The following is a 23,068-nucleotide window of genomic DNA, read 5'->3' as shown; positions in this document are numbered from 1 at the left end:
AGCTTAGGAACAGGATGCTGGGAGAAGACCTTCAACCTGCTACCCCTCCATTGAGTATGTGTGTATATGTCAGTGCAATTACTAACGTCCCGGTCTCTGAGCCAGAAAACCTGCTGGGAGAAGATGAGAGAATAAGATCTGTAAGTACCTCATTCACTGGGGGCTTGGGAGATAGCTCCGGCTTTACTGAGAGACATCCTGCTGAGGGTGGAGTGTTATCTGACAGGTGTAATGCCCCTGGCAGGGAACTTGAACTGGGCTGTGGCTCCTGCCTCACCCAGGAAATAGGGAGCATTATAGCACCAAGCTGCAACAGTTTAGTTCTGATGTAAAGAGAAAGTTTCAGGATGTCAGTGTCTGCTCTGGGGCAGATGTGTAGTGAGGGAGGATCTGGGCTGTAAAGGGGAGAGACTTACTGGAGAAGAGGGTGGCAGAAGGCTGGAAGCTGGGATGTGGGAGCTGTCTTTGCTTTGTTACTATCTGAGATTTATTTGAAAGGCAGGAGGAGAGAGGGGACCCGTATCCTCCATCCACTGGTTCAGCCCCCAGCTTGGCTGTAACTGCCAGGGCTGGTCTAGCTGAAGGCAGGAGCTGGAATTCCATCCAGGTCTTCCATGTGGGTGCAGGAACCCAAGTACCTGGGCCATTTTCCATGACTTTCCCAGACACAGTAGCAGGGAGCTGGATCTAAAATGGAGCAAGTGGGACTCAGACTAGAGCGGATGCTGGTAGCAGCTTAACCCACTGAACCACGATACCGAGGTGGAGTTGGGGGAAGGGAAGGAAACAGCAACTGCTGCTTAACCTGTTTTCCACCTGACTATACCACCCTCGTTCCCCCAACCCAACCCTCAGTACAGGGCAGTCTGACCTGAATTTTGCTATCTTCTTAGAGAGCATGAGAGAAATTCTTTGTTGTTCTGAAAGCAGCCAAAAGCTTGTTGCCACCTACCCCACCGTGGAGGTGGGGAGGGGGAGAGAGCAGGCCTCTGGCCTGCAGTGGGATTAGAGGTTTGATGGGCAGGTGCTCATGTGGTTCTCAGTGCTGCCTCCCTAATTAAACACACACATTTAACATTGGCAGTTACATATTAAAAGTGGTGAGAGTAAGATGCAACTTGAGGATCCTGGTACTTGTTTGAGTGTAATGTTCCCTGGTGGTGCTGGCAGGCCCTTTGTGTGTCTCTGTGATTGATCTCCTGTCGCCTAGTGTTCCCTGCCATTTGGTGGTGACTGTAGACTGGAGGTTACTGTCTTTGCTCGGAGACTGACTCACATCCTATTGGGGAAGGGGAAAGGGGCTGCCAGGAGTAGGGAGAGAGGCAGCAGGGTGTGGGGGAGAGAGTGGCTGCCCTCAGGAGCAGCAGCTCCATTTCCATCCCGTTTTGGTCTGGTTTATTTGCTCATTAAATATGTATTCGCGTGCTAGAGGTGGCTCAAGGTTCTGGGGTCTGGATGTGCTTGCATAGCTCCCCGGAGGCCCCTGCAGTGTGCATTCTAGTGGGAGAGGCACTGACCACAGCCAGCCGAGTCCCTGTGGCAGGTTAAGTGGCACCAAGTGGCCTAGCCCGCCAGAACAACCCTTACAAAGGGCCTCAGACTGTGTCACTGACACCCAGGAGTTGCTTCTCTCACGTCCAGAGGCTGGAAGTTCAGGTCGGTTTCCTTTGAGGCCTCTACCGGTGGCTTGCTCGTTGTCTTCCCCCTGTGTTTTCGCATGGTCTACCTTGTGGGTATCTGTGGCCCGATTCTTCTCATCAAGACACCAGTCAGGTTGGACCTCATTTTGACTTAACTGCCTGTCCCAAGGCCCTGTCTCCAAAAATAGTCACCTTCTTAATTAGACTGGGGAGATGCTGTTAGGGCCTTTTACATAGGAATTTGGGGAGAGTGGAGAAGAGAGTTAGGGGTGTGTGTGTGCATGTGTGTGTATGGTGTTGATTCCTTCACGTTGTTGGTTGTTGAAACTGTATGGAGCCACCGTTTCCTCATTTGTAAACTTTGAGAGATCCCATCTCTAAGTGATCACAGTGTGGGCGCTCACTCAGCATAGTACCCAGTTCCTAACGGACCGGAAAATGTTCATGCCTTGCCACCAGTGTTCACCAGCTGCCTCTTGCTTCTGTCCCACCTTCACCCTTCTCTGTTCCCAGGTCTCCTTCCTGATCAAAGTATTTGAGACAGTGAGGGGCCAGTCCCGGCTATTGCTGGCTCCCTGGCTGCTCTGCCTCCCTCAGCATTTGTGGGCTGAGTATTGTTGGAGGTGGCTTCTCCCCTCCAGGGAGCTGAAGGGGCAATAGTTGTAAAAAACCAGTTGCAGGGCTATGAACTTAAAATCCCTGCTGGCATGCAGTGTTGGATGGCTGCATTGGAGCCAGTGAGCGAGCTTGCCTTGCCGACTGCCTCACTCAGCAGCAGCACTCCCCAGCCCCGGCCACTGTGTGCTTCCCTGTACTGTCCTCCCACCGGCCTGACTTCTGCCGGCATCCTTGCACGCTGCCCTGCTCCTGCAGGTCGCCTCATACATGCTGGAGAGACAGGTGCATAATTCCGCCCCACGTGTGGGTGGGACAGACCCTGCCTGGCTCAGCAGCGAGCCTTCTCACTTGGCTTTCTGTGCCCCAGGGTAGATGGCTGTATTTCTTTGGCTTTCAAGGCTTAACCACCATGATGTATATGTCTAGCCCTTATGTAAATAGGCAGGGGCTCTGGAATCAGCTCAGCTGTCCTCATCCATGTTCCTGCACTTGCTGGCTCTTTGACCTTGGGCAAGTTTTGCAGTGGTCCGTGCCTCAGTTTCCCTTAATCCGTGGAAGGAGGAAAACCAGAACCACAGAGGATCCGGGCACAATGTTGTTTTGCTCAACTGTTCATAGGTTTTACTTGGACATATTCTTTCTAGCAGGGTCAGATTTTTCTCTTTTTATCTGTTTTTTTTTTTTTTAAGTCTGTTTAGATAGATCTGTTTTTCCTATCACTTTATGAAACTTGAAGTCCTGTATTCATGTTCCTATTTGACAGTTGGGAACGCTGAGACTCCAAGTAAGCAAATAATACCGAAAATGCTCTCCCAGCTCCTGGTTTTTCAGGCTGTTATTTTCCATATCTCCTTCCATTGCCTCTCCTGTCTTCTCATTCCGTTTTGGCCATTTGTTGGACAGGTACTCTTAGTGGGGTTGGTTTCTGTAGGCTTCTGTAGCCTTGGAACAGAGCGGTGGAGTCTCATTGCCCACCTGGCTACATTGTGCCTGCTGTAGAATCCAGCCCTCGTGCCGACCCAAACCCACTGAGTAGCCAGCGGGCGTGTGGGGTCTGGCCAGCCTGGTGCCTGTGGCATCATTGGGCTTCTATTTTTCTCCCTTAGTCTTCCCAAGCCGCCTCCTCCTCACCTACCAGCACGCTGTTCTCAGCCTGCTTTCTGCCCAGATCCAGGCCTGCCGCCCACCAACTGTTTTCTGCCTTTGCCAGGGTGAGGAGGAGGTGGATGTGTAGTGCCAAGTGCTCATGAAAAATGCCTCATTATGCAATTAATTACTTGCCACTGAGCGGCATGGAATTCACCAGGTCTGTGAAGGCAGGCACTGCCTCCCTGTACACTCTGTGTGCCCCTACCCAGCCTTGGCTTGGGCAGCCCAGTGGCCTGTGTCACATCAGGGAAGGAGAGTGAGGTGGAGGCTGGGGGACTGGCAGAGGCCTACCTGCTGGCATCCTGGACCTTGGTGTCCAAAGTGAGGGTATGGGGCTGGGTGCTCCCCAACCTGGGGCCTCGGGGGTGCAGATCTTCCTGTATCTCACCAGTGCCAGGCTAAGGGGGCGGGGTGTCTGCTGTTTCTCTTTAAAACAGGCCACAGGCTTTAATTATCCTTTGGGTCCCTCCCACCTCCTAACTTCTGGCTTCTAGACAAAAATCTGAAGAATGTGATCCTCTCTGGGACCTGAGCAGAGACCAGAGGCTGGGGGCCTGCCTCCCAAGGCCCTTCGGGTGCCACCAGGCAGCCTTTGTTGTACAGGAGACCTGGGACATTACAAAATGGTGTGGTTGGGAGTCAGGGTGCCCTACAGCACTCTAGGCTCTCCAAGTTCCTCCTGACTGCTCCATGAGAACCCCAGACAGTGGGGGGAGGGGGCAGCTCTCCTCTCCTCCAGCCCTGTTTCAGAGAAAGCAGGTTTGGAGGCAAGTCTGAGAGTGCAGGAGGGGCTGGGATGGTGGGGGAAGGGGGATGCCACAAGATTCCCCTGTTTTGTCCTGGCCTGGCTCCAGTGGTCAAGGCTGTCACTGTGCAGGGGGGAGGGGAATCGATGCCCCTGTCCTGAAGAGTGGCCAGTGGTCGGCTGAGCCCTGTTCGCCACTGAAGTGCTTGGGGCACCTGTGCTCTTTTCTTAGGTCACCACCGCTATTTCCTGGACCTTTGTGTAGTTGCTCCACTGTATCCTTCAAGGCAGAGATGTAAAGTGGTTAGACACAAAGACCACCCTTCCCCCCCCTCCCCGCCATCTCCCAGCCCCACACCCAGCCCTGCGGCATACACACACTGACCACCACAGCTGCAGGCCCGTGAGTGATTCGCACCAACATTCTGGGTTCCAGTTCCTTCTCTGCAGAACACCAGCAGAACCTGCCCCCGGGGCTGGTGGGTGGGGGGTGGTGTGAGAGATCAGCTATGAAAAGCCATCCCTGTTAGTGACCGTCATTTCATTACCGGTGAAACTTACTCCAGGGAGGTGGGTTTCCTGATTCTCCTTTTACAGGTGGGAGAAGGGACAGTTGTGAGTCTTTCAATCATTCCCCCAGGCTCCCCCCACCAGCACTCACAGCCCGATTGCAGTATCTCAGCAGTATCTCAGCCGGCCCTCACCCTGTGTCCTCTGGAGTGGCAGGTGCATGCTGTGTGTGTGCTCAGAGCTCTGAGTGTGAGAGAGAGCAGGGCTTTCTTTGCCTAGGGCTGGAGGCTGTGCTGGAACCTGACCATTGTCTGGGCAAGGAGCTTTGCTGCTTTCTTCTCTCATACACAGCCGTGTCTTGGTCACCTGGAGCCAGACTGTGTGGCCTGGGCAAAAGGAGTGATTCTTGGCACATGATGAAAGAAAAAAAAAAGCAGCAGCCAGGTTCCTGCTAAAGGATGTGGTGAGGGCACTGCTGCCAGCCAGGCCCCCTCCCTGCTCATGGGCAGTGGGGTTGCCTGGGGTTTCTGACAAGGTTGCTGTGCAACCAATTCTGCAAGACTTAAGTTCATTTGCTTATAAAGAGAGAAATAAGTGTATTTGGTATTCCCTCTGTGGCTTGTATGTCGGTCCTTTGGCCCTGGGGCAGTGAGAGGCTCTGGGCTGCTGTTTGTCTGCCCCAGCCACACTGGAGAGTTTGGCTCTGTGCCCTCTGTGTGCCTAGGCCTGGTGTCGTGCTGGCCCCATTGAGAACAGGATCAAGGAGTGAAACTGTAGGGAAGTGAGAAGGTCCACTTTCAGGCTGCTGCTTCCTGAAGCCCAAGGGGAAGTGGCTCCCTCCCTGTCCTTGCATAGTTCTCTGGTGGGTCGTTCAGACGTTCAGATGGGGGCTTCCAGCTCACTGTGTCTGGTTGCTTCCTGGGGTCCTGAGACTGAGCTTAATCATTCACAAGGGGCTGCAGGAAGTGTGCCTTCTTCAAGGGTTTGTACAGGATGCCTCGGTGGAGAAGGAGGTACCCCTTTACCTTGACCTTGTAGCCTGGGGCTCCTAGAAGTCCATGATCTGCTCTCTTCAGGGTCTCGATGAATCCTCAAAAGCATGTGCTCAAATAAGTCCTCGACCTCTGGCCTAGAGAAAGGAAAACTCTGGGCTTCCTGTTTATAACGGGCATGTTTGTGTGACAGGCATGCACTCAAGAGGCCATTTCTCTCAGGCGTGAAGGACACGGTTAGGCTAGACTCTTCAGGGAGCCTAGATGGCGGAGGCCACCCCCACCCGTGTCTCATCTGTGAACTGTGGTCTTCCTGCTCACTACTGCTGCGGTGTTCCTTGAATGAGGCCTTTAACACACCTCCACCTGTAAGGGGCTGAGGCTGGAGATGTTTTGATTGAAGTCATGTGTCACTTTGCATACCTAGGAAACTGGCTCCTCTCCCTGCTCTGATGATTTTCCACTGGACCCCTTCCTGGTCCTGCAGGGACTGCAGCAACTCCTGAATTAGGCAAGTCCCAAAGCATGGCAGGAGAGAGGCATAAAACCTGCCAATGCTTTGTCGTGGGCGGGCTCAGAGGCTGTCAGCACAGGGAAGTGGGGAGTGTGTTGAAGGAGCATCAGGTGCTGCACCTGCTCTTTGCTGCCCAAGGCTGGGTCCCCACAGAGTTTCTCTTTGGGTTTGGGCTTGGCTTTGCTGGCTGTGTGGCCTTGGGGTAGGTAGCTACGCTGGTCTGAGCCCCTGCTGTCCAGTGAAGATTGAGTCATATGCATGTTTTTTAAAGATTCAGATGAAACCTCTTGGTGGGTGGTGAAATGAGTGGGTGGCAGCCCGTTTTTTTTTTTTTTTTTAAAGAAAAGAAGCAAGTAAGTTAGATGAAAACTAGTGCATAGCATGTATATATCATCCCTTGAAGCTTTTGTGGCACCCATTTGTCTGCATTTGTGATAAAGTGTTTCTAAATTGAGAGAGAACATGTCCGAGTCCCCCGGGTGGTGGTCTGGGGCTGCTCACAGCCCTGCCTTGGCGTGCTGCCCGCCTGCAGGTCTGGACTGGAGTCTGGGCCCCGGCAGCCGGGCTTGGAAATGGAGCCCATGCAAGTTCAAACTCTTTCAAGTTCTTGACAACATTCTGGGAAATGAGCTGCATTCCTGGGGTAGAATAAATCATGGCGGGCTGGGTTAGGCAGGATGTGACTTCCAGGCCCCGGAGTGGGCTGCGGGGCCGCGTCTGTGACTGACTCATTGTGAGCTCAGCAGCAGACACAGACACACTTGGAGTAGAGGCCCAATAGTTGAGGGGAGGGCCTGACATGCCTGGGGCGCCACCAGGCACCACTGCGGGAGCTGCCCGGTTCGTTCTCACAGTGGCCCTGTGAGTTACAGAAAAGCGGCTGGTGGCCAGGCTATTGGGTGCTGCTCCTCATCCACACGCCAGGGAGTTGTCACGCGGGACCCAGTACTTGTAGAGAAACCGTGTTTCATGTCCGGCCCACCTGCCTGCCTCTTAGGTCTGCTTCTTTCTGAGATGTCTTGAAAGATGGTGCTTGCATTCAGGGGTGAGGCCATCCTCACAGTCCACTCGAGTGACCACTCGATCATTTGCTGAAGATTGAAGCTGGCCCCAGGCCAATCACATGTGTCTTAGAAGTAAAGAGCACTGGGGCTAGTGGAATGGCTCAGCTGGCTAATCCTCAGAGAGCAGTGGGGGATAAGCTTGGGACTCTCATCCATGTGGGAGACCTGGAAGGAGCTCCTATCTCCTGTCTTCAGATCGGCTCAGCTCTACCATGGCAGCCGTTTGGGGAGTGAACCAGTAGATGGAAGATCTTACTCTGTCTCTCCTATAAATATGTATGTCTGATAAAACAAATTTCTAAAATAATTAAAAAACAAATAAGGAAAAAGATCCGTATCCATCAGGGAGGGGTAGGGCAGTGACAGTTGTCCTGGTGGCCATTCTGGTCAGTCCCTGGCTGCCTGGTATCTTGAGGGAGGGCAGGACCACATGACAGCCAGCACCAGTGTATAGACAGAGAGATGTGAGATTATTGGCCTGAATGGTGGGCACTTGAGGAGGACCAGTGGCTGAGATTTTCTTGACGTTGGTCCCTGGAGTGGGAGCTGGGACCTTCCCTGTCACTTTAGTTCACCAGGTGTTGTCCTGCACCTGCTGAAATAGGTGTGGAAGACCCAATGGGGACCTGACCCTAAGAACGGAGGCTGGGAGGCTGGTGGGCAGTGGGAGTGGTTGTATGCTTCAGGTGTTTGGGATTATTGCAGTGTTACCTGGAAGATAACAAGCTGTGAAGGCGTCAGAGGTTCTAGTTTCAAAGATCCTTCGAAACCCTTTTCCTTCTGCCCCCAGACTACCCTGCTCGGAAACCCAGCGCAGCGCTTCCCCTGGGAGGCACTGTGTAATTAAGTTCCCTGAATATGGTTATTTTTCTGCACTGGGTTTCAGCAGACTGCACTCATATGCTCCGGGGAGGAAAAATTGTCCCATCAGCAGAACCCAGGGCCAGGAATCACTGGCTGCCATCTCGGGTTGCCCCCTGTGGTGTGGGGAGCCCCTGCCCTCCCCAAGGGACATGCCAGTGCAGGGAATGCTTGGTGTGGGGTGAACAGTCCTTGCCTGAAATTAACCCAAACAGCTCTCTTGTCAACCTTTTCAAAACTGGCAAATTCAGGGGATCCTCACCTCCCTACCCCCCACCAGTGTACAGGCAGGGTTGCCACCCCCACACCTGAAAGCAGCAGCTTCCCTTTGCAGTGAGTGGAGGCTCATTAGCCAGTGTGATCTCACTACGCAAATATTGAACCAATTAAACGCAAAGCCAGGGTCCGGTGTGGACGGCTTATCTGCAGATCCAGTCCCAGGCCCGCCTGCCCACCCAGCCTCCCACGTCGTGCTGCCTGACCTGTTGCTGTTCTGTTCCCCTCCCCCTCGCCCACTTCCGCCCTTCCTCCTGTGTTTTGAACACTTATGTTCTTTTCAAATAACACCGGGGACCCTGTGTACACAGCACTCCGGAGCCCTAGTGGCATTTAAATGAGGGGGGCTTGGCGAGGGGTTCCCTGCTTTCCAGGACCTCTGGAAAGACTGGCTGAGAAGCAGTGGTCCTGGAGTATGGCAGAGTGGGAGGGGGCGCTTGGTAGGGGGAGGGAAGAGGATGAATCATCCACATCTGGGTGATAGGAGAGGCTGCCACTGAGGTGGGGGTGTTTTGAGGCTCACCCTGGAAAAGCAGGGAGCTGGCAGGAGCGGACTGCAGACTGTACCCTGTGAGGGTGTCAGGGAGCTCAGCCTGGTGGCTACTGTGGCAGGAGCCAGTAGAGCTGCTGGGTTGGGAGGCCATGGTGAAGGCCGTGACAGCAGTTTCTCTCCAGGCCCGATGGGCTTCCGTTCTGACATGATGGGCAGGGACGTGTTGCAGCTATGAATGCCTTCGGCCCTGCCTGAGTGGCTGAGTTATTCATTAAGACAATTTCTGGGGCTGGGCACTGTAACAGTGGGTAAAGCTACTGCTCGTGGCACCAGCGTCTCTATGGGTGTTAGTTCAAGTTCTGGCTGCTGCACTTCAGACCCAGCTCCATGCTATTGCACCCGAAAAGGAAGTGAAGGAGGTTCAAGTGTTTGGGTCCCCACGCCCATGTGGGAGTTCCAACAGAAGCTCCTGGCTTCACACTGGTGCTGCTGTGGCCATTTGGGGAATGAATCAGCAGATGCAACATCTCTCTGTCTCTCCATCTCTCTTTCTCTAACATTGCCTTTCAAATAAAGTACATAAATCTTAAAAAAAAAAAAAAAAAAGTTCTGTGCTGAGGGCCCAAAGCTGTGTGTTCCGTGGCCCTGCGGTTGGGCTTACCGAAGGAGGTCCATGTGTCCTGAGCTCTATGCTCTGGGCACGAAGGTCCTGGAGTTCCAGGCATGCGTTGCTGCTCCCTTGGGAGGAAATGGCCACAGCAGGACGGGGCTCCCAGGATGGTCCCTATTCGCTGGAGTCCATCTGGGGTGAACTCTGTGGCTGCGGCCCATTCCTCTTCCGGGGCGTGTCCCCACCCCTCCTGGCCCAGCCTTCCTCCTCCCTGGGGGGTGGGGAGGAAGCTCCCAGGTACTTTCCCACTGCTGAGTTCTCACCATTCTCTCCCCAACCCCCCAGTTGAGGTCCGGGATGGAGATCTCTTTAAAATACAAATCTGGTGATGTCACTTTTCCCCTTGTCCCCAGAATAAAGTCCACATTCCTCATGGCTGATAAGATTCTGAGTAAACTGCCCCTTAAGCCCCCAGCCTCAAGTTCTTTGCTTCCCACACCTCTCACTCCACTCCACCCTGCCCCTTAACAGCAGGAAGTGCATGCAAAAAATTCTAGTGTCATTGAAAGAAATTTATTTGGTTGACAGATAAAACTTGTGTATGCTATTGGGTCCAAAGTGATGTTTTGAAAGAAGTCCCCCTGTCATTTTTGATGGCAAAGTGCAAGTGGCCACAAGCTGTGTACAGTCAGGCCTATGCCAATGGCTCCCCGTTTCCCGGGTTCTCTCGCCAAGCCCCTGGTGAGCAGCCTTGGCCAGGGGCAGGGCAGAGGGGGCGGCCCTGGGACTGTGCAGTGAAATTCCTCTCTGATTGTCTCTGCTCTGGTTTTCTTATCTGCTCAGCATCACACAGGCCTGGGTTGGAATCCTGCTAATAGAAACAAGCCCCAGCTTCTTCTGTAAGCAAACAACATTCCTGAGGTGGGGGCAGGGGGCTCTCCCACTGCCCTCCCATTCCTAAGGCTTCTGCCTTCTGGGCCCTGGGCAACCTGAAGGAGCCGGATCCCCAACCCCTCACTTCTAAATAAGCCCGTGGGAGTGAGCCCATGGAGGGGTAGTCCCAGGTGACGGGGGTAGCGCACTGGTTTGACCCTCCCCATGACTAGCTGTTCTAGCAACCCTGGTGTTGGTGTAGTTACTCCCTCATGGTAGCCGAATAGGACAGTCTGTAAGTGGAAAGCCAAGACCAGGGGCTGTAGGGGACACAGGTGTGGGGCCCACTGGGCAGCACCACACTGACTCCAGTCGAGCTCGTCCACCACCAGCCTCTTAGGCATCCTGTCAGAATGGCAAGACCCGCAGCAGCATAGAGGAGTTTTTCTGCAGGCTATTCCTGAGTGCTGACCTCAGTCAGGTGCAGTTAAGTAGGTTTCCTTTCTTTTCCTTTTCCTTTTCTTTTCTTTCCTTACGATTTATTAATTTTCATTTGAAAGAGTTACAGAGAGAAGGATAGACAAATCTTTCATCTTCTGGCACACTCTCCAAATAGCTACAGTGACTACAGCTTTTTCTAGGTTTCCCAAGGATTTGAGCCACCCTCCACTGCTTTCCTGAGCCATAAACAAGGAGCTGGAACAGAAGTGGAGCAGCCAGGAGACGAACCGGTGCCCATGTGGGATACTGGTGTCATAGGCAGAGGCTTAGCCTGCTATACCACAGTACTGGCCCCAAGCAGGTTTCTTGACTGCAGGCTTCTCAGAACCTTCTGTGGACATCCTGCCTTGCCACCCCACATGGCCATGGGTTGTTCTTGTAAAGTCACTGTGGTCAGGAGTCACCACACCCCACCATGTCTTCCTCTGTGGACAGGTGGAACCTAGACAAAGGGCACTGAACTTGTGGAAAGTTCCAGAGATCCCTTAGAAAGGGTGTGGGTTCCTTCAGTCAGGAGGGTGAGAGAGAAGGAAATTCCCTAGAAGTGTGTGATTCCTTGCTGGTGGGTATTTTTCTCTCACTCTAGGGCTGGTAAATTGAGGTGCTAACTAGCTGTTTCATGGCTGAAAGAACTGGGAGCTTGGGTCGTGGGTTCATGGGATTCAGACCCAGGTCTGGCAAGCCCCAGAGCGGTGCCATTCCATCTGGTCATGGTGTCTTAGGAGGATTTGTGTTGGAATTCGTAGCACCACATGGAGTGGTTCTGTTTGTTGGTGTTGACTTGGTGCCATGGACTGGGGGCTCCCACACTTAGCTGGCACACACTGGTGGATGCTTCGGACACATGCATACTCACCGCATCCCAAGGAGAGCAGAGGTCACAACTGTTAAGCCCTGTCTGGTATGCTGATCTGATAGTAGGTGTTCTACCTTGTTTGACCAGAAAGTGCTAGAAAGTTCCAGAAAACCTTACGTAAAGCTTTTAGGGGATCAATAGGTCATATGCATACCTACTTCTCTGTGTATCTCAACATTCCTAATAATGCTTTTCCATTTTGTTTTGAGGAGATGAAAATTAATCCACCAGTGGCTTGGTTTGGGAAGCTTCATGTAAGCTTTTAGCTTGAGTCCTCCCTTTTCTTCAACTTTGGCTCCTTGGCACAGTCCAAGGGATTTTCCAACCTCTTAAAGACTACCCTGTCCATGTTACTCTTCATTGCCTGGTTGCTATTTCATTTGCTCATTCAGGAAACTTGACCACTGCTCTGGTCAGACCTTTACAACTGGCCACTGGAAATGAGGTGGCCGTGATTCTCCCTGTTCCCAGCTCCCTGGGATGCAGCCACTCAGCCCCCTGCAGTGGAACTGGGTGTGGAGCACAGGGAGAGGTGTCAGGGAGGGGCTCACAGAGTGGGGGCACATTTCTGGGGGCACTGCTTCTTCAAAGAGTGGGGAGTGAGCAGGGGTTTGGGGAGGACATAGAAAGAGATAGAAAGGAGGGTGGAGACAAAATGAATGACCCGGTCACAAGGCTTGCTTAGCATAGGAAAGTGATTAGATTTTACCCAAAGATGTGGAGCCGCTGGGCCTGTAGGACAGGCCCAGTAATACCTATCAAACAGGAGGCAGTGAGAGTAGGAATTAAGGTGAGTCATCCTGAAGGCTGATGAGAAGGAGTTCTGTGGAAGAAGGGAGGCCATGGGGTAGGTTGCTATAGTCTGGGAAGAGTGGGGAGTTGGGGACACGACAGTGACATGGCCAGGACTGGGCAGGGCACTGATGATGGCAGTAGTGGAAGGCTTGCTAATGGCACCAGGCAGGCATTTACAGTGACTGTCTGGGCTGACCACATGAACAGATTTTTTTCTGATGTCAGGACCCGGAGCAGGTTCCACTTTGTGGAGTAGAGGCATGGCGGTTATGGGTCCTTCACCTGGAGACGGCTCTTTGTCTGTGCTTAGGCATGCTGGGCATGGCATAAGAAAGAGCTCTGGGTGGAAGTGCTCCCTGAGATGGCATGGTGGGGGGCCTGTCAACTCCTGGATCTACCCTAAAACATTCAGCAGTAATTTTGAAAGAGTAAGCTGACCCCACCATAGAAGTGACCCCTGTTCCAGAGAGGTGGCTGCCACCTGGCCTGCTCGACACAGGTGAACTTGGCTTGTGAGTCACTGCCTTGCTGCCTTGGAGGTTCTGATGGGCGTCATTGCTAGGGAGGCACAGCCGTCCCTCTTGCCTGATTGATTGGTTTTTAAATTGTTTACTGTAAAGTACATACAGTCCAGTAGGTGAACCTAGGTCAGACCCAGGAAAAGACAGTGCCAAGGAATAGCCCCCCTTTCTGCCATTCCCAGCAGTCACTGTTAGAGTGCTGGAATTGTTTGGGCCTGAGGACCCTGCTGGAAAAAGATGTACTAAGCAGAGTTTGGGCTTCACTTTGCTGTGCTTGACTACCACATCCCTTTACATCTGGGGTCTTGATGTGGGGTGATGTCTGGAAATGTGTTTGCTTATCACATGCAGTGGGCTGGATAGGCCATGACACAGTTTTGTGGCCTGGAACGTTGAACATTGTAGAATGGAGACCCTGCCCTGCTGCTCACATCTGTCGTCTGTGAGCCAGTGCACCCCCTTTCTGATGGTTGGTTGGAGCTTCCCCTTTAGCCTGGAATACTTTTCTGCTGTCTCTTCCTTTCACCCACCAGCTTTCTGCCCATTCTCCAGAACCTGGCAAGAGTGTTGGGGTAGGTTTAAGGAGTGTATGGATGTGAGGTAAACAACCCTGGAAAATAGAGTGGGTGGGGGCAACAGGAAGTCTGCATTTACAGTTGGTCAGAAAGCTTCCTGGGCCCAAGGTCACACACAGCAGGTGACTGATTGCATCTCAGTCATCCATAGGGCAGGTCTGTGTGATGGGTGTCGCCTGTGTTTGGGTGTTGACTCCAGCGGTAAACCAGAGGGAGGGAAGCCATGGCACTTGCTTTCTGTCTCTTGCATGCAGTGCTGGCCATATGGACCACTGGCTCTGTGTGTGTCTATGCCATCCTCAGTATATGAGCCAATTGAACAAGTCAGTCTGATGGCTTTGAAAGTTTCTGTTTGCTTAGTGGCTGCTTTCCAGGAGCCTGTCTAGCTATGGGATTCAGGCACTTTGGTAATTTTCGTTAAACTCAAAAACAGCAGCTATAAGGGGTGAGGGTGGGGAGAGAGAGAGAGAGAGAAGGCTCGTGTTCATCTGTGTTCACTGGGGAACATAGGGTTGAGGGTGCAGATTGAAGAATAAGGGCTATTTACTCAATGAGTCAGTGGGCAGAGAGCCTCCCAGTCCCTGGGGTGGGGTCTCTGAACTGGAACCCAGTATACCAAGGCCATGGATTACTGGTTTGTTCAACTCCTGGCAGGTCAGGAGGACTCCAGTGGCTTGCCCAATGTCACACCCCACCTTCCTCCTCTGGGCTCTAGCGATTGCAGGTTCAAAGTATAGAGTCCTTGCATGGCCAGCTTGAGGAGGAGGTGGCCTTTGCTTCCAGAGACATTGTTGGTGAATATCTGCTTAACCCCGGTTGTAGGGGGCGACGTGGTCTTGGTTTCCTGCCCAGAGCCCTGAGATCCTCACTGAGGGACAGAGAATGGAGACTGAGCAGGGCGTGGAGGGCACAGGGTCTGAGTGTGAATAAGGGTGGCCTCCTTCATCTGTCAAAGGAGGTGGTGACACACACTCCTTGGGACGTGACTGGAGCCTTGAGGGGTGAAGTGTAGCTGTCATTCACTGGCTGTCAGTGTGCGGGGCGCTGCGTGATGATTTGAAAGCTCCCAGCCCTAGGTCTGGGCCCAAAGCGGGCGTAGGTCAGTGCTTACTGTCTAGGCAGAGCTGTTCCCGACATTATGGCCCTCTGGCCTGGCTGAGTAGGCTCATTTTGTCTTTAAGGTGTCAGCAGCTTGGTTCCTGAATAGACACGAATAAAGACAGACATGGGAAGGGAGGGGAGAGGATTCTTTAGGAAAATGAGGACTAAAAGGTCCAAATGGATATTTGGGGAGAATGGGAGGAGGCAGATGCTCAAGGAATTTCATTTTGGGCTGAAAGAAGAGGTTTTTGGTCAACCTATTTATTTTCAGTTTCATCATTTCCTGAGAGTTCTAATTTAGTGTCTGGTTGTATCCTGCTCGAATATGTCCTAAAAAGGCAACTGCTGGGGTTTCTTGGAGTTGGACTGGTATCCACAGGAAGCTCATGGATGGGCTGGGGACGCCTCAGCCTCATCTGGTCTCTGATGGCCGCTGGTCGCCTGCTTAACTCCTTGAGTGCCTGCTGGTTACAGCCATGGAAATTGTTCCTGTGAGTACTGCTAGCAGGGTAGTCCTTAGATAAACACTCCACTGGATGGCAGCGCAAGCTGAATCGGCCCTTTGGGAAAAGTACTTAGCAGTACATCTCACACACATAAAATTACTGAGACAAGACAGGCAGCTAGCCAAGCAGCCACGTTGCATGTGCCTTGCTCTGGGGTGCCTGGGTGGAGAGCCAGCTCTGGCTCCTGGCTCCTGGCTCCCAGCTACCGCAGACCCTGGGAGGCAGACTCAAGTATTTGGACTCTTGCCACCTGTGTGGGAGACCTGGATTGAGTTCCTGCCTCTTAACGCCTGTCGTGGCCCTGGCAGGAGAGTGAAGAGCCTATAACTCCACTTCTGGGAATTTATCTCAGGTGGCTGGGACACTTTATGAGCAGTCATTAAAAGGAAAGCACTTTGGAAAATTATGCAGCCATCAATGTCATCAGTGTTAAGACTGGCTTCCTCCAGGTAGCATGAACCAATAGAATTCACTTCCCTCTCTGTGCCAGTGGAGCATTTGGTTAAAATAGTCTGTATAAGTGGATTCCAGCCCTTGAGAGATGGGAAGCTCCTGTGTCTGTGATGGTGAATCCAGTGTTCCTATGAGCCAGGACAAGAAGGGACCATTACAAAACAAAGTTGACCGAGAAGATTGGCTCAGAAGTTCAGGGAGGATGCTTTCCTTTCACTTCTGAAAGGTTTTCATTATGTTTAGAAAAGTGTCCGGCGGTTGAGCAGGGTGCCGGGTCAGGGCGAGGAGTGGCAGGATGCTGGCTGCTGCGAATTGTGGTTTGTCTCCCCAGCCACCTGTCAGGCGCCTCTGCCTTGGTCTGCATCAGCTCTCTGGGGTATATATGCAGTGGGTTCAGGTCACGGGGTATGCCTGCATCCTGGGGAGGGTGCACTGACTGCGCATACACACCCCAGGAGCTTCTTTACAAACTGAAGCTGCGTGGCCATCGAGTCTCTGAATGTGGGCATTCCTGCCAGGCGGGCAAGGAAGGGGGCCTTTCATAGGAACTCCATTGTTTGTCGTGACCTCCGCAACCCTCCCAACTGGTCTAACCCTGGTATTGATCTTGGCACTGTTACTCACCCACGTCATTCCAGCAGAAAGCCAAGCTCTGTCCTTGGCCCTGCCTCTGGTTCTTGTCTCATGAAAAGGGCTTCAGAGGCAGAGGGAGCAGCCTTCTGCATTGGGTCAGGCCAAGGGGATGGATTGTAGCCTGTCCTCTTCCAGGAAGCAGGACTTGCTCTCCAGGAGTGGACAGTGCTTGCTCGAGGCTGTCCTCCGCTTTCCCACCCACGCCTGAAGGCATGGCGAGGAGCAGAGGGCCATACGTCAGGTCGATTCTTCCCTGTTGCTTGCTGTACTGTTTGTGACCACCAAAGAAAGGCCCCAGCAGTTTGTCCAGTGCCCAGCACCTGGCACATATGGGAGCCCATGGGCTGCTGAGAGGCCAGGCTGCCTTTGCTTTGGCGTGGCTGGGAGGAAGTGGAGTCTGACAGGGGCCATGGCCGCTGGGCTATTCGCATGCTGCTGACAGCATCAGGGTGAGCAATGCTGAGTTGTTAGGCATGCTGTTTCTTGACAGGTCACACAGGGAAATTTCACCATCGGCCTCCCTCCCTGCCCAATGACATCAGTAAATATTTGTCGAGTGCTGTGGAATGCCACCTTGTCCACTCTGTGTATCATGTTCAGCTGGCTGGCAGTTCACTCCAGTCCCGGGCCAGCCAGGCACAAGTGGCCAGGCAGCCCTGGGTTAGCATCTCACACTGCAGGGTGGCTGGGTCACTCCGGGCAAAGGATGTGCCTTCTTTGAGTTTCCTCACTTACATCCAGATTGGGGACACAGGGTCCTTTGCCAGAGCGAGTGGCCAGGTGAGATGGTAAGAGAACTGAGCTCAAGGCTGGCCTGTTGGGGCTGGCTAACTGTCCCTTTTCCAGCTTCCTGTGGCAGGGGTCTCGTGAATGGCAGCAGTCATGTGCTCAGGTATCAGAAACTCTACACTGGCAGTGGACTTGGGATTTTGCATGATGGGGTTCAAGTGAGGCTCCCTCTGTGTTGATGGGGAGTCATCGTATCCTTTGTGGGTCTGCGATCTGTGGGAGGGTTGAGAGCCTGGCCATAGGTGAGACCCTGTGCTCTGTGTAGTCATCCCAGGCTCTGGGGGCCAGGCATGGATGTGAGGAGGGGACTACTGGGGAGGCCAGTCGGTCCAATGCACAGCAGAGAAGCAGCAGAGAATTTACTCTGGGCAAGAGGTCTCGGGTTTGCCTGGCTGGGCTGGCCTGTGTGCCTGTGGTGGCAGCAGAGGAAGCTGACTGTGCCCTGGCTCCTGTTGCTCCTGTAGATCTTATGCCCACAGGAAAGATGAAGAGTAACCAGGCCCTGCCTTCCCTGGCAAAGGTGGTCTTGCAGGTGAATGGTGGCCCCTAGTCCCCTGCAAGAGACTGCAGGACTCCCTGGGCTGGGACCATAAGCGAAGCCACCAGCTGGGGGAGCTGCTGAGCCTGCCCTTGAATTTGCCTGGAGCCCCAGATTTCCTAAAAAAACAGCCCCTGCTGGAGTGGGTCCAGGGCAGCCCCTAAGGCTTGATCTGGAAACCATTTAAGGAGCCCAGATAAGAAGGTCTGGGTAGCCCAGGCTTTTCCCTTTGTTCTTTTCCTCCTAGGCCCCCAGCTTTGTGCAGTCCTGGTCCTCGTTGGAATCTGAACACGTGAGAGCTGAGCACCTCTGGTTTGGATCTGGGCCTTCCTGGATTTTCAGGGCATGGGGCGGGGTGAAGGGAAGTTACAACTTGATCTCCTGGAGGGAGGGAAAGGCCTCCTGTGTCTGGAGCTGGACCCCGTGGCCTCTGGTTGCAGCCCTCAGTGTCCGTGGGCTGCGAGTCTTAGGCCAGGCTTTCCTGCTTTGAATCCAGGAGCAGTCCTCTAGGCTGATCCCAGCCTGCACCTGTAGGGAAGGGTAACTCCTGGGAGAAGCTGTGAGAAGACCATGGCTCGAGTAGGACTGCACAGTCCTCATGGAGGTCCTGGCCAGGCCCGGAAGCACTCCTTGGAACTCAGACTTCCGTATCTGTAAAATGGGGCTAAGGACAGTGTCTTCCCAAGTGTATAGTTTCATGACAAAGCTCTTTTGAGATGGTGAGATGTGTATGAAAGCGCTTTATGCACTATAAACCACCACAGATGGAAGGGATGGTTATTTGATTGTCTCTGTTTTGCAAATGAGTTTTGAAGAAAGCAAAAAGGCCTCAGTGCTCCTGGAGGGGAGGTATTCTTGCTCTGCCTGACGCTTCCCAGAGTCTGACTTCCTTTCCTCTCACCTTATTTCTTTTCTTTTTCTTTCTTTTTTTTAAAAAATGATTTATTTATTTTGGGCCCGGCAGCGTGGCCTAGCGGCTAAAGTTCTCACCTTGAACGTGCCGGGATCCCATATGGGCGCTGGTTCTAATCCCGGTAGCTCCACTTCCCATCCAGCTCCCTGCTTGTGGCCTGGGAAAGCAGTCAAGGACGGCCCAAAGCTATGGGACCCTGCACCCGCATGGGAGACCTGGCTCAGCACCAGCCGTTGTGGTCACTTGGGGAATGAATCATCGGACGGAAGAACTTCCTCTCTGTTTCTCCTCTCTGTATATCTGACTTTCCAATAAATAAATAAATCAGATTTACAGAGAAAAGGAGAAGACAGAAAGATTTGTCTGCTGGTTCACTCTCCAGGTGGCTGCAATGGCTGAGCTGGTCCAAAGCCAGGAGCCAGAAGCGTCTTTCAGGTCTCCCATGTGGTTACAGGGTCCCAAGGCTTTGGGCTGTCCTCTAATGCTTTCCCAGACCACAACCAGGGAGCTGGAAGGGAAGTGGAGCGGCTGGGACACATGAACCAGTGCCCACATGGGATCCTGCGTGTGCAAGGATTTAGCCACTAGACTACTGTGCTGGGCCTGTCGCCGTGTTTCTTTCTACTTCATTATCACTATGGGACTAAAATATGGGGAACACAGAGTCGTGTTTTCCTTTCTTGCTTTTGTTGACTTTAAAGAAAGCAAAAGGTTTTTAAACTGAAGCTTCCACTGTGTGTGGTAATCAGATGGCTTTGGTGGCTAATTAGAAACCCGTTTTTGTTGGAAGTCCTCCTAAATTGTGTGGGCTGCCGCCCTAGGAGCCTGGGTGTCTGTCCTTGAGACTCTTGGCTGAGCGCATCCCTGGGCACAGCAGTTTTGTTTGTAGATTTGTTTGGTTATATATTGACCCTAGGACGATACAGCTTACCATTTACCACTAGTTTCTGACAGTTTGTGCTATTATCCTGTTCTTTCAGTGATACTCATCTTTCTCCTGAAAGTGCCGACCAGGGTAATTCTGGCACATGTGTTCTGGTGATGTGTTATTTGCACTGTGATCTGTGCAGTTCTCATAGAGAAGAGGGGAGAGTGTGTGACCCTCGTGTGGCTGATGGCTTTGCACCTGTGGGTCACGTGGTGATGAGTTGCTTTCTGAGAAATGCAACGTTAGGGCACGTTACTCTTGAGTGAATGTCGTGGTGTGTACTTGTCCACACCGTGCGGCCTAATCGCAGGGGGCCACTGTTGTATGTCTGCAATTGGCTACAGCCTTGGTCTGGGAGAGGGTAGGTATGACTAGACAAGGCTAACGTTTTGCACATTTTCCCACTCTGTTAGGTCCTGGCTGTAAGTCACCATGGCACAGCAAGCTGCTGATAAGTATCTCTACGTGGACAAAAATTTCATCAATAACCCACTGGCCCAGGCTGACTGGGCAGCCAAGAAGCTGGTATGGGTGCCTTCCGACAAGAGCGGCTTCGAGCCTGCCAGCCTCAAGGAAGAGGTGGGCGAGGAGGCCATTGTGGAGCTGGTGGAGAATGGGAAGAAGGTCAAGGTGAACAAGGATGACATCCAGAAGATGAACCCGCCCAAGTTCTCCAAGGTGGAGGACATGGCCGAGCTCACGTGCCTCAACGAGGCGTCCGTCCTGCACAACCTCAAGGAGCGCTACTACTCAGGGCTCATCTATGTGAGTAGTCCTGGGGGCTGGGCAGCAGGCAGCCCTTCCGCCACTGGCACTGGGGTTAGGAAGGGGCGGACTCCAAGCAACAGTTGGGGAGGTGGCAGTCTCAAACTTCAGCATCTGAGAGTCCTACTGGAATATTCCCATAGCAGGACTTTTTCCTGTGCAGCCACAAGCATGGTAGGAAGCCCCTGGTAGCCAAATGGAGGGAGGAGTACCTACAGGTTGGGGCTGCCCTGGTCTTGGGCCTTCAGTAGGTCCAGGCCTGTGTGGTGAACCCCTTCCAAAGCAGGGGATGTCTCCAGGTTTCCCACCTTGTTTCTGGTCACCTTCCTACTCACTGCTTAACACAGTCTCATCGTTGGTGTCTCTGCCACCTTGTTTTTTTGTAGAATTTAAGGACATTAGTATATCTGATTCTCTAGCGAGTGTGTTCAAGAATAAGGTTGAACTGAGAGTCCATTCAGAACATTCCCCCATCTCCTGGCTGGCCACGGGTGCAGCATGTCTGGTAGAAGCTTGAGGATGGCATGTGTACAAGTTCAGGTGCACCATGGGTCCAGCCTTTTCTGCGTCCTACCACAGGGCTGATTTACAGGAAGGCAGCTCCCCACCATGGTAGAGTGAAGATGAGCATTTGCCCACAGCCTTGGGGACAGGCCCTGAGTTCTCCCAGACCTGGTGTCATACAGTTCTTTCTAGCATCACTCCCAAGTTCTTCCCTTCACTTCAGAGCTGTTCTCTGGCTCTGTCCCCAGAAGGGACTCTCTCTGTCTGGTTCTTGTGATTCCTAAAATAGCTCTGTGTTTAACCATGGCCCTGGGGCGGTCTTGGTCTTCTCATCTGGGGCATGGTAGAGCAGTTCTCCAAATGCTCTTCAGCTGGAAGGGAAGGTGCCATGTGATGGGTCCAACCCTCCCATTTCCAGATGGCAAGGCTGAGTGTTAGGCCAAGGGCTCTGCCCATGATCACACATGTAGGGGTCAGCCATGGAATCTGCCATAGGATTTCAGAGTGACTAGGGCACATTCCCTGACCCTCTGGTCCTTTGTCAGTATCCTTTAGTGTGCTCAAGCCTCGGCTGAGCTGTGGTCACCTTGGGCTACCCGGGATCCTACCCCAGCCAGACCGCCTGTGAGGACTGCGTTCCCTTGCTGATGGCTGAGGTAAACTGGAAATACTTATCTTCATGACCAGCTTCTGGGGACCAGCATGGCATGTCAAGGACCTGTCACCAAGTGGATGCATGGGGTAGTCTCCTTGCAAAAGCCATTCTTGATGACAGCAGCTGAGCCCAACTTTCTGCCATGGCAGGCAAGAAAGATTGGGGCCCAGAGATAGCAAGAAACTTAGGTGAGGTCACACAGCAAGGTGCTGGCAGGGCAGGGTTTCTTGACTCCCAGCCTGGTGACCCCTCATCTGCTTTCTTTATGAGAATATTGTCTGAGCGAGATTAAAGTATTGTCAGTGGCCCCTGGGATTCAGCTTTGGTGACTTGCAGAAGTAGGGTCTGTCCTTCCTTCCTTCTTTCCTTCTTTTTTTATTTCTCTCTATTCCTTCCTTCCTTTTTTTTTTTAAGATTAAAATATTTATTCATTTACTTTTTTGGGAAAAGCAGATTTACAGACAGGAGAGCCAGAAAGACCTTCCATCCTTTGGTTCACTCCCCAAATGGCTGCAGTAGCCAGAGTTGAGCCAGTTGATCTGAAGCTAGGAGCCAGGAGCTTCTTCTGGGTCTCCTACACCAGGTACGGGGTTCCAAGGCTTTGGGCCATCCCCTACTGCTTTCCCAGGACATAAGCAAGCAGCTGGATGGGAGGTGGGGCAGCTGGAACACGAACCAACCCCTTATGTATTGGCATGCCTGGAGGTTCAAGATTAGTCATTTGAGCCACAGTGCTGACCCTGCATGGGTGGGAGGGGCAGTACAGTCCCACTGTGTGGGAAGGGGACGCTCCTCTAGGCAGGCATCAAGCTCATGTCCCCTTGCCCCTGCTGTGCCACTGTGCTCAGGCATTCTCTGCTCAGTAAAGTGAAGCCCTCAGGGCGGTGGAGTTGGAGCTTCAGGTCCCTGGTTGTTTCAGGACCCAGCCCCTGGTTGTTTATTGCCTATGAAGGAGACGCAGCGGTGTGGCACCTCACTTCCTCGTCTATGAGAATTGTGCAGAGGATCCCACAGCACTTGGGCCAGTGCAGGGCTTGCACACTCGTGGCTGCCACTGTTTCACTGTTTGCATGACGCTAACTCCTCCTGGTTGATCAGGATCCCGTTCAGGATTCCCAGGGTGAGCTGGGGGTACATGTGTGACCCAAGCTGAGAGCATGCACTTGCCTCAGCAGCTGCTTAGGTGATCTTTCCGTGGTCCATTGAGCAGTACTAGTCACCAGAGCAGAGCAATCAGTGTTAGCTGCTGCATCATCCCTCTGTGAGCAAGGCTCATGCCTTGTCCTCTGCCGGTGGAGCTGGTGGGCAGGAGCAGGGCTTTGCCTATAGCTCTTTGACCGGAGGCAAGAACTCAATGTAGCTGCTTTGCTTTGCCATCAGCTCCCTCCCAGGATGCTGTCCCCTGGCCTGGTCTTCTCTAAGTGACAACACTAGAGGGGAAGTTGATTGTCCTAGCCACTGTTGTAGTGGAGACTCTAGCAGGTGCAGAGCTGGGGGTGGGGATCAGAGCCACTTGGTGGGGCTGCCTAAGCAAGGGGTACCGCCTCGTTCACTGGCCAGCTCCCTGCCACAAGCTGCCAAGCGGCGGCTAGAGCCTTTGTGCCTCTGTTTGCCGGCATGGTGGGTGGTGTGGCTAATTCTGCACCACAGCTGCTCTTTTTCTTCAGGGGGGTGAGGCCCCTGGGCTGGG

The 23,068-nt window shown here is 53.0% G+C and overlaps 1 protein-coding gene across 2 annotated transcripts in view; it reads left to right on the top strand.

The window, feature by feature from the left end:
- MYH9 (myosin heavy chain 9) overlaps positions 1 to 23,068 on the top strand; it is an 84,135-nt gene that overhangs the window by 10,095 nt on the left and 50,972 nt on the right. For both annotated transcript variants that reach the window (XM_040985398.1, XM_040985406.1), the window contains exon 2: positions 19,868 to 20,219. In XM_040985398.1, the coding sequence (XP_040841332.1) occupies positions 19,887 to 20,219 (333 nt within the window). In that variant the 5' untranslated portion in view covers positions 19,868 to 19,886. The remainder of the gene's footprint in view (positions 1 to 19,867; positions 20,220 to 23,068) is intronic.

Source organism: Ochotona curzoniae, unplaced genomic scaffold (genome assembly GCF_017591425.1).
Source record: "Ochotona curzoniae isolate NIBS_2020 unplaced genomic scaffold, NIBS_Ocur_1.0 contig_1014, whole genome shotgun sequence".
Lineage (NCBI taxonomy): Eukaryota > Metazoa > Chordata > Mammalia > Lagomorpha > Ochotonidae > Ochotona > Ochotona curzoniae.
This window is presented reverse-complemented; position numbering and strand designations above follow the sequence as displayed.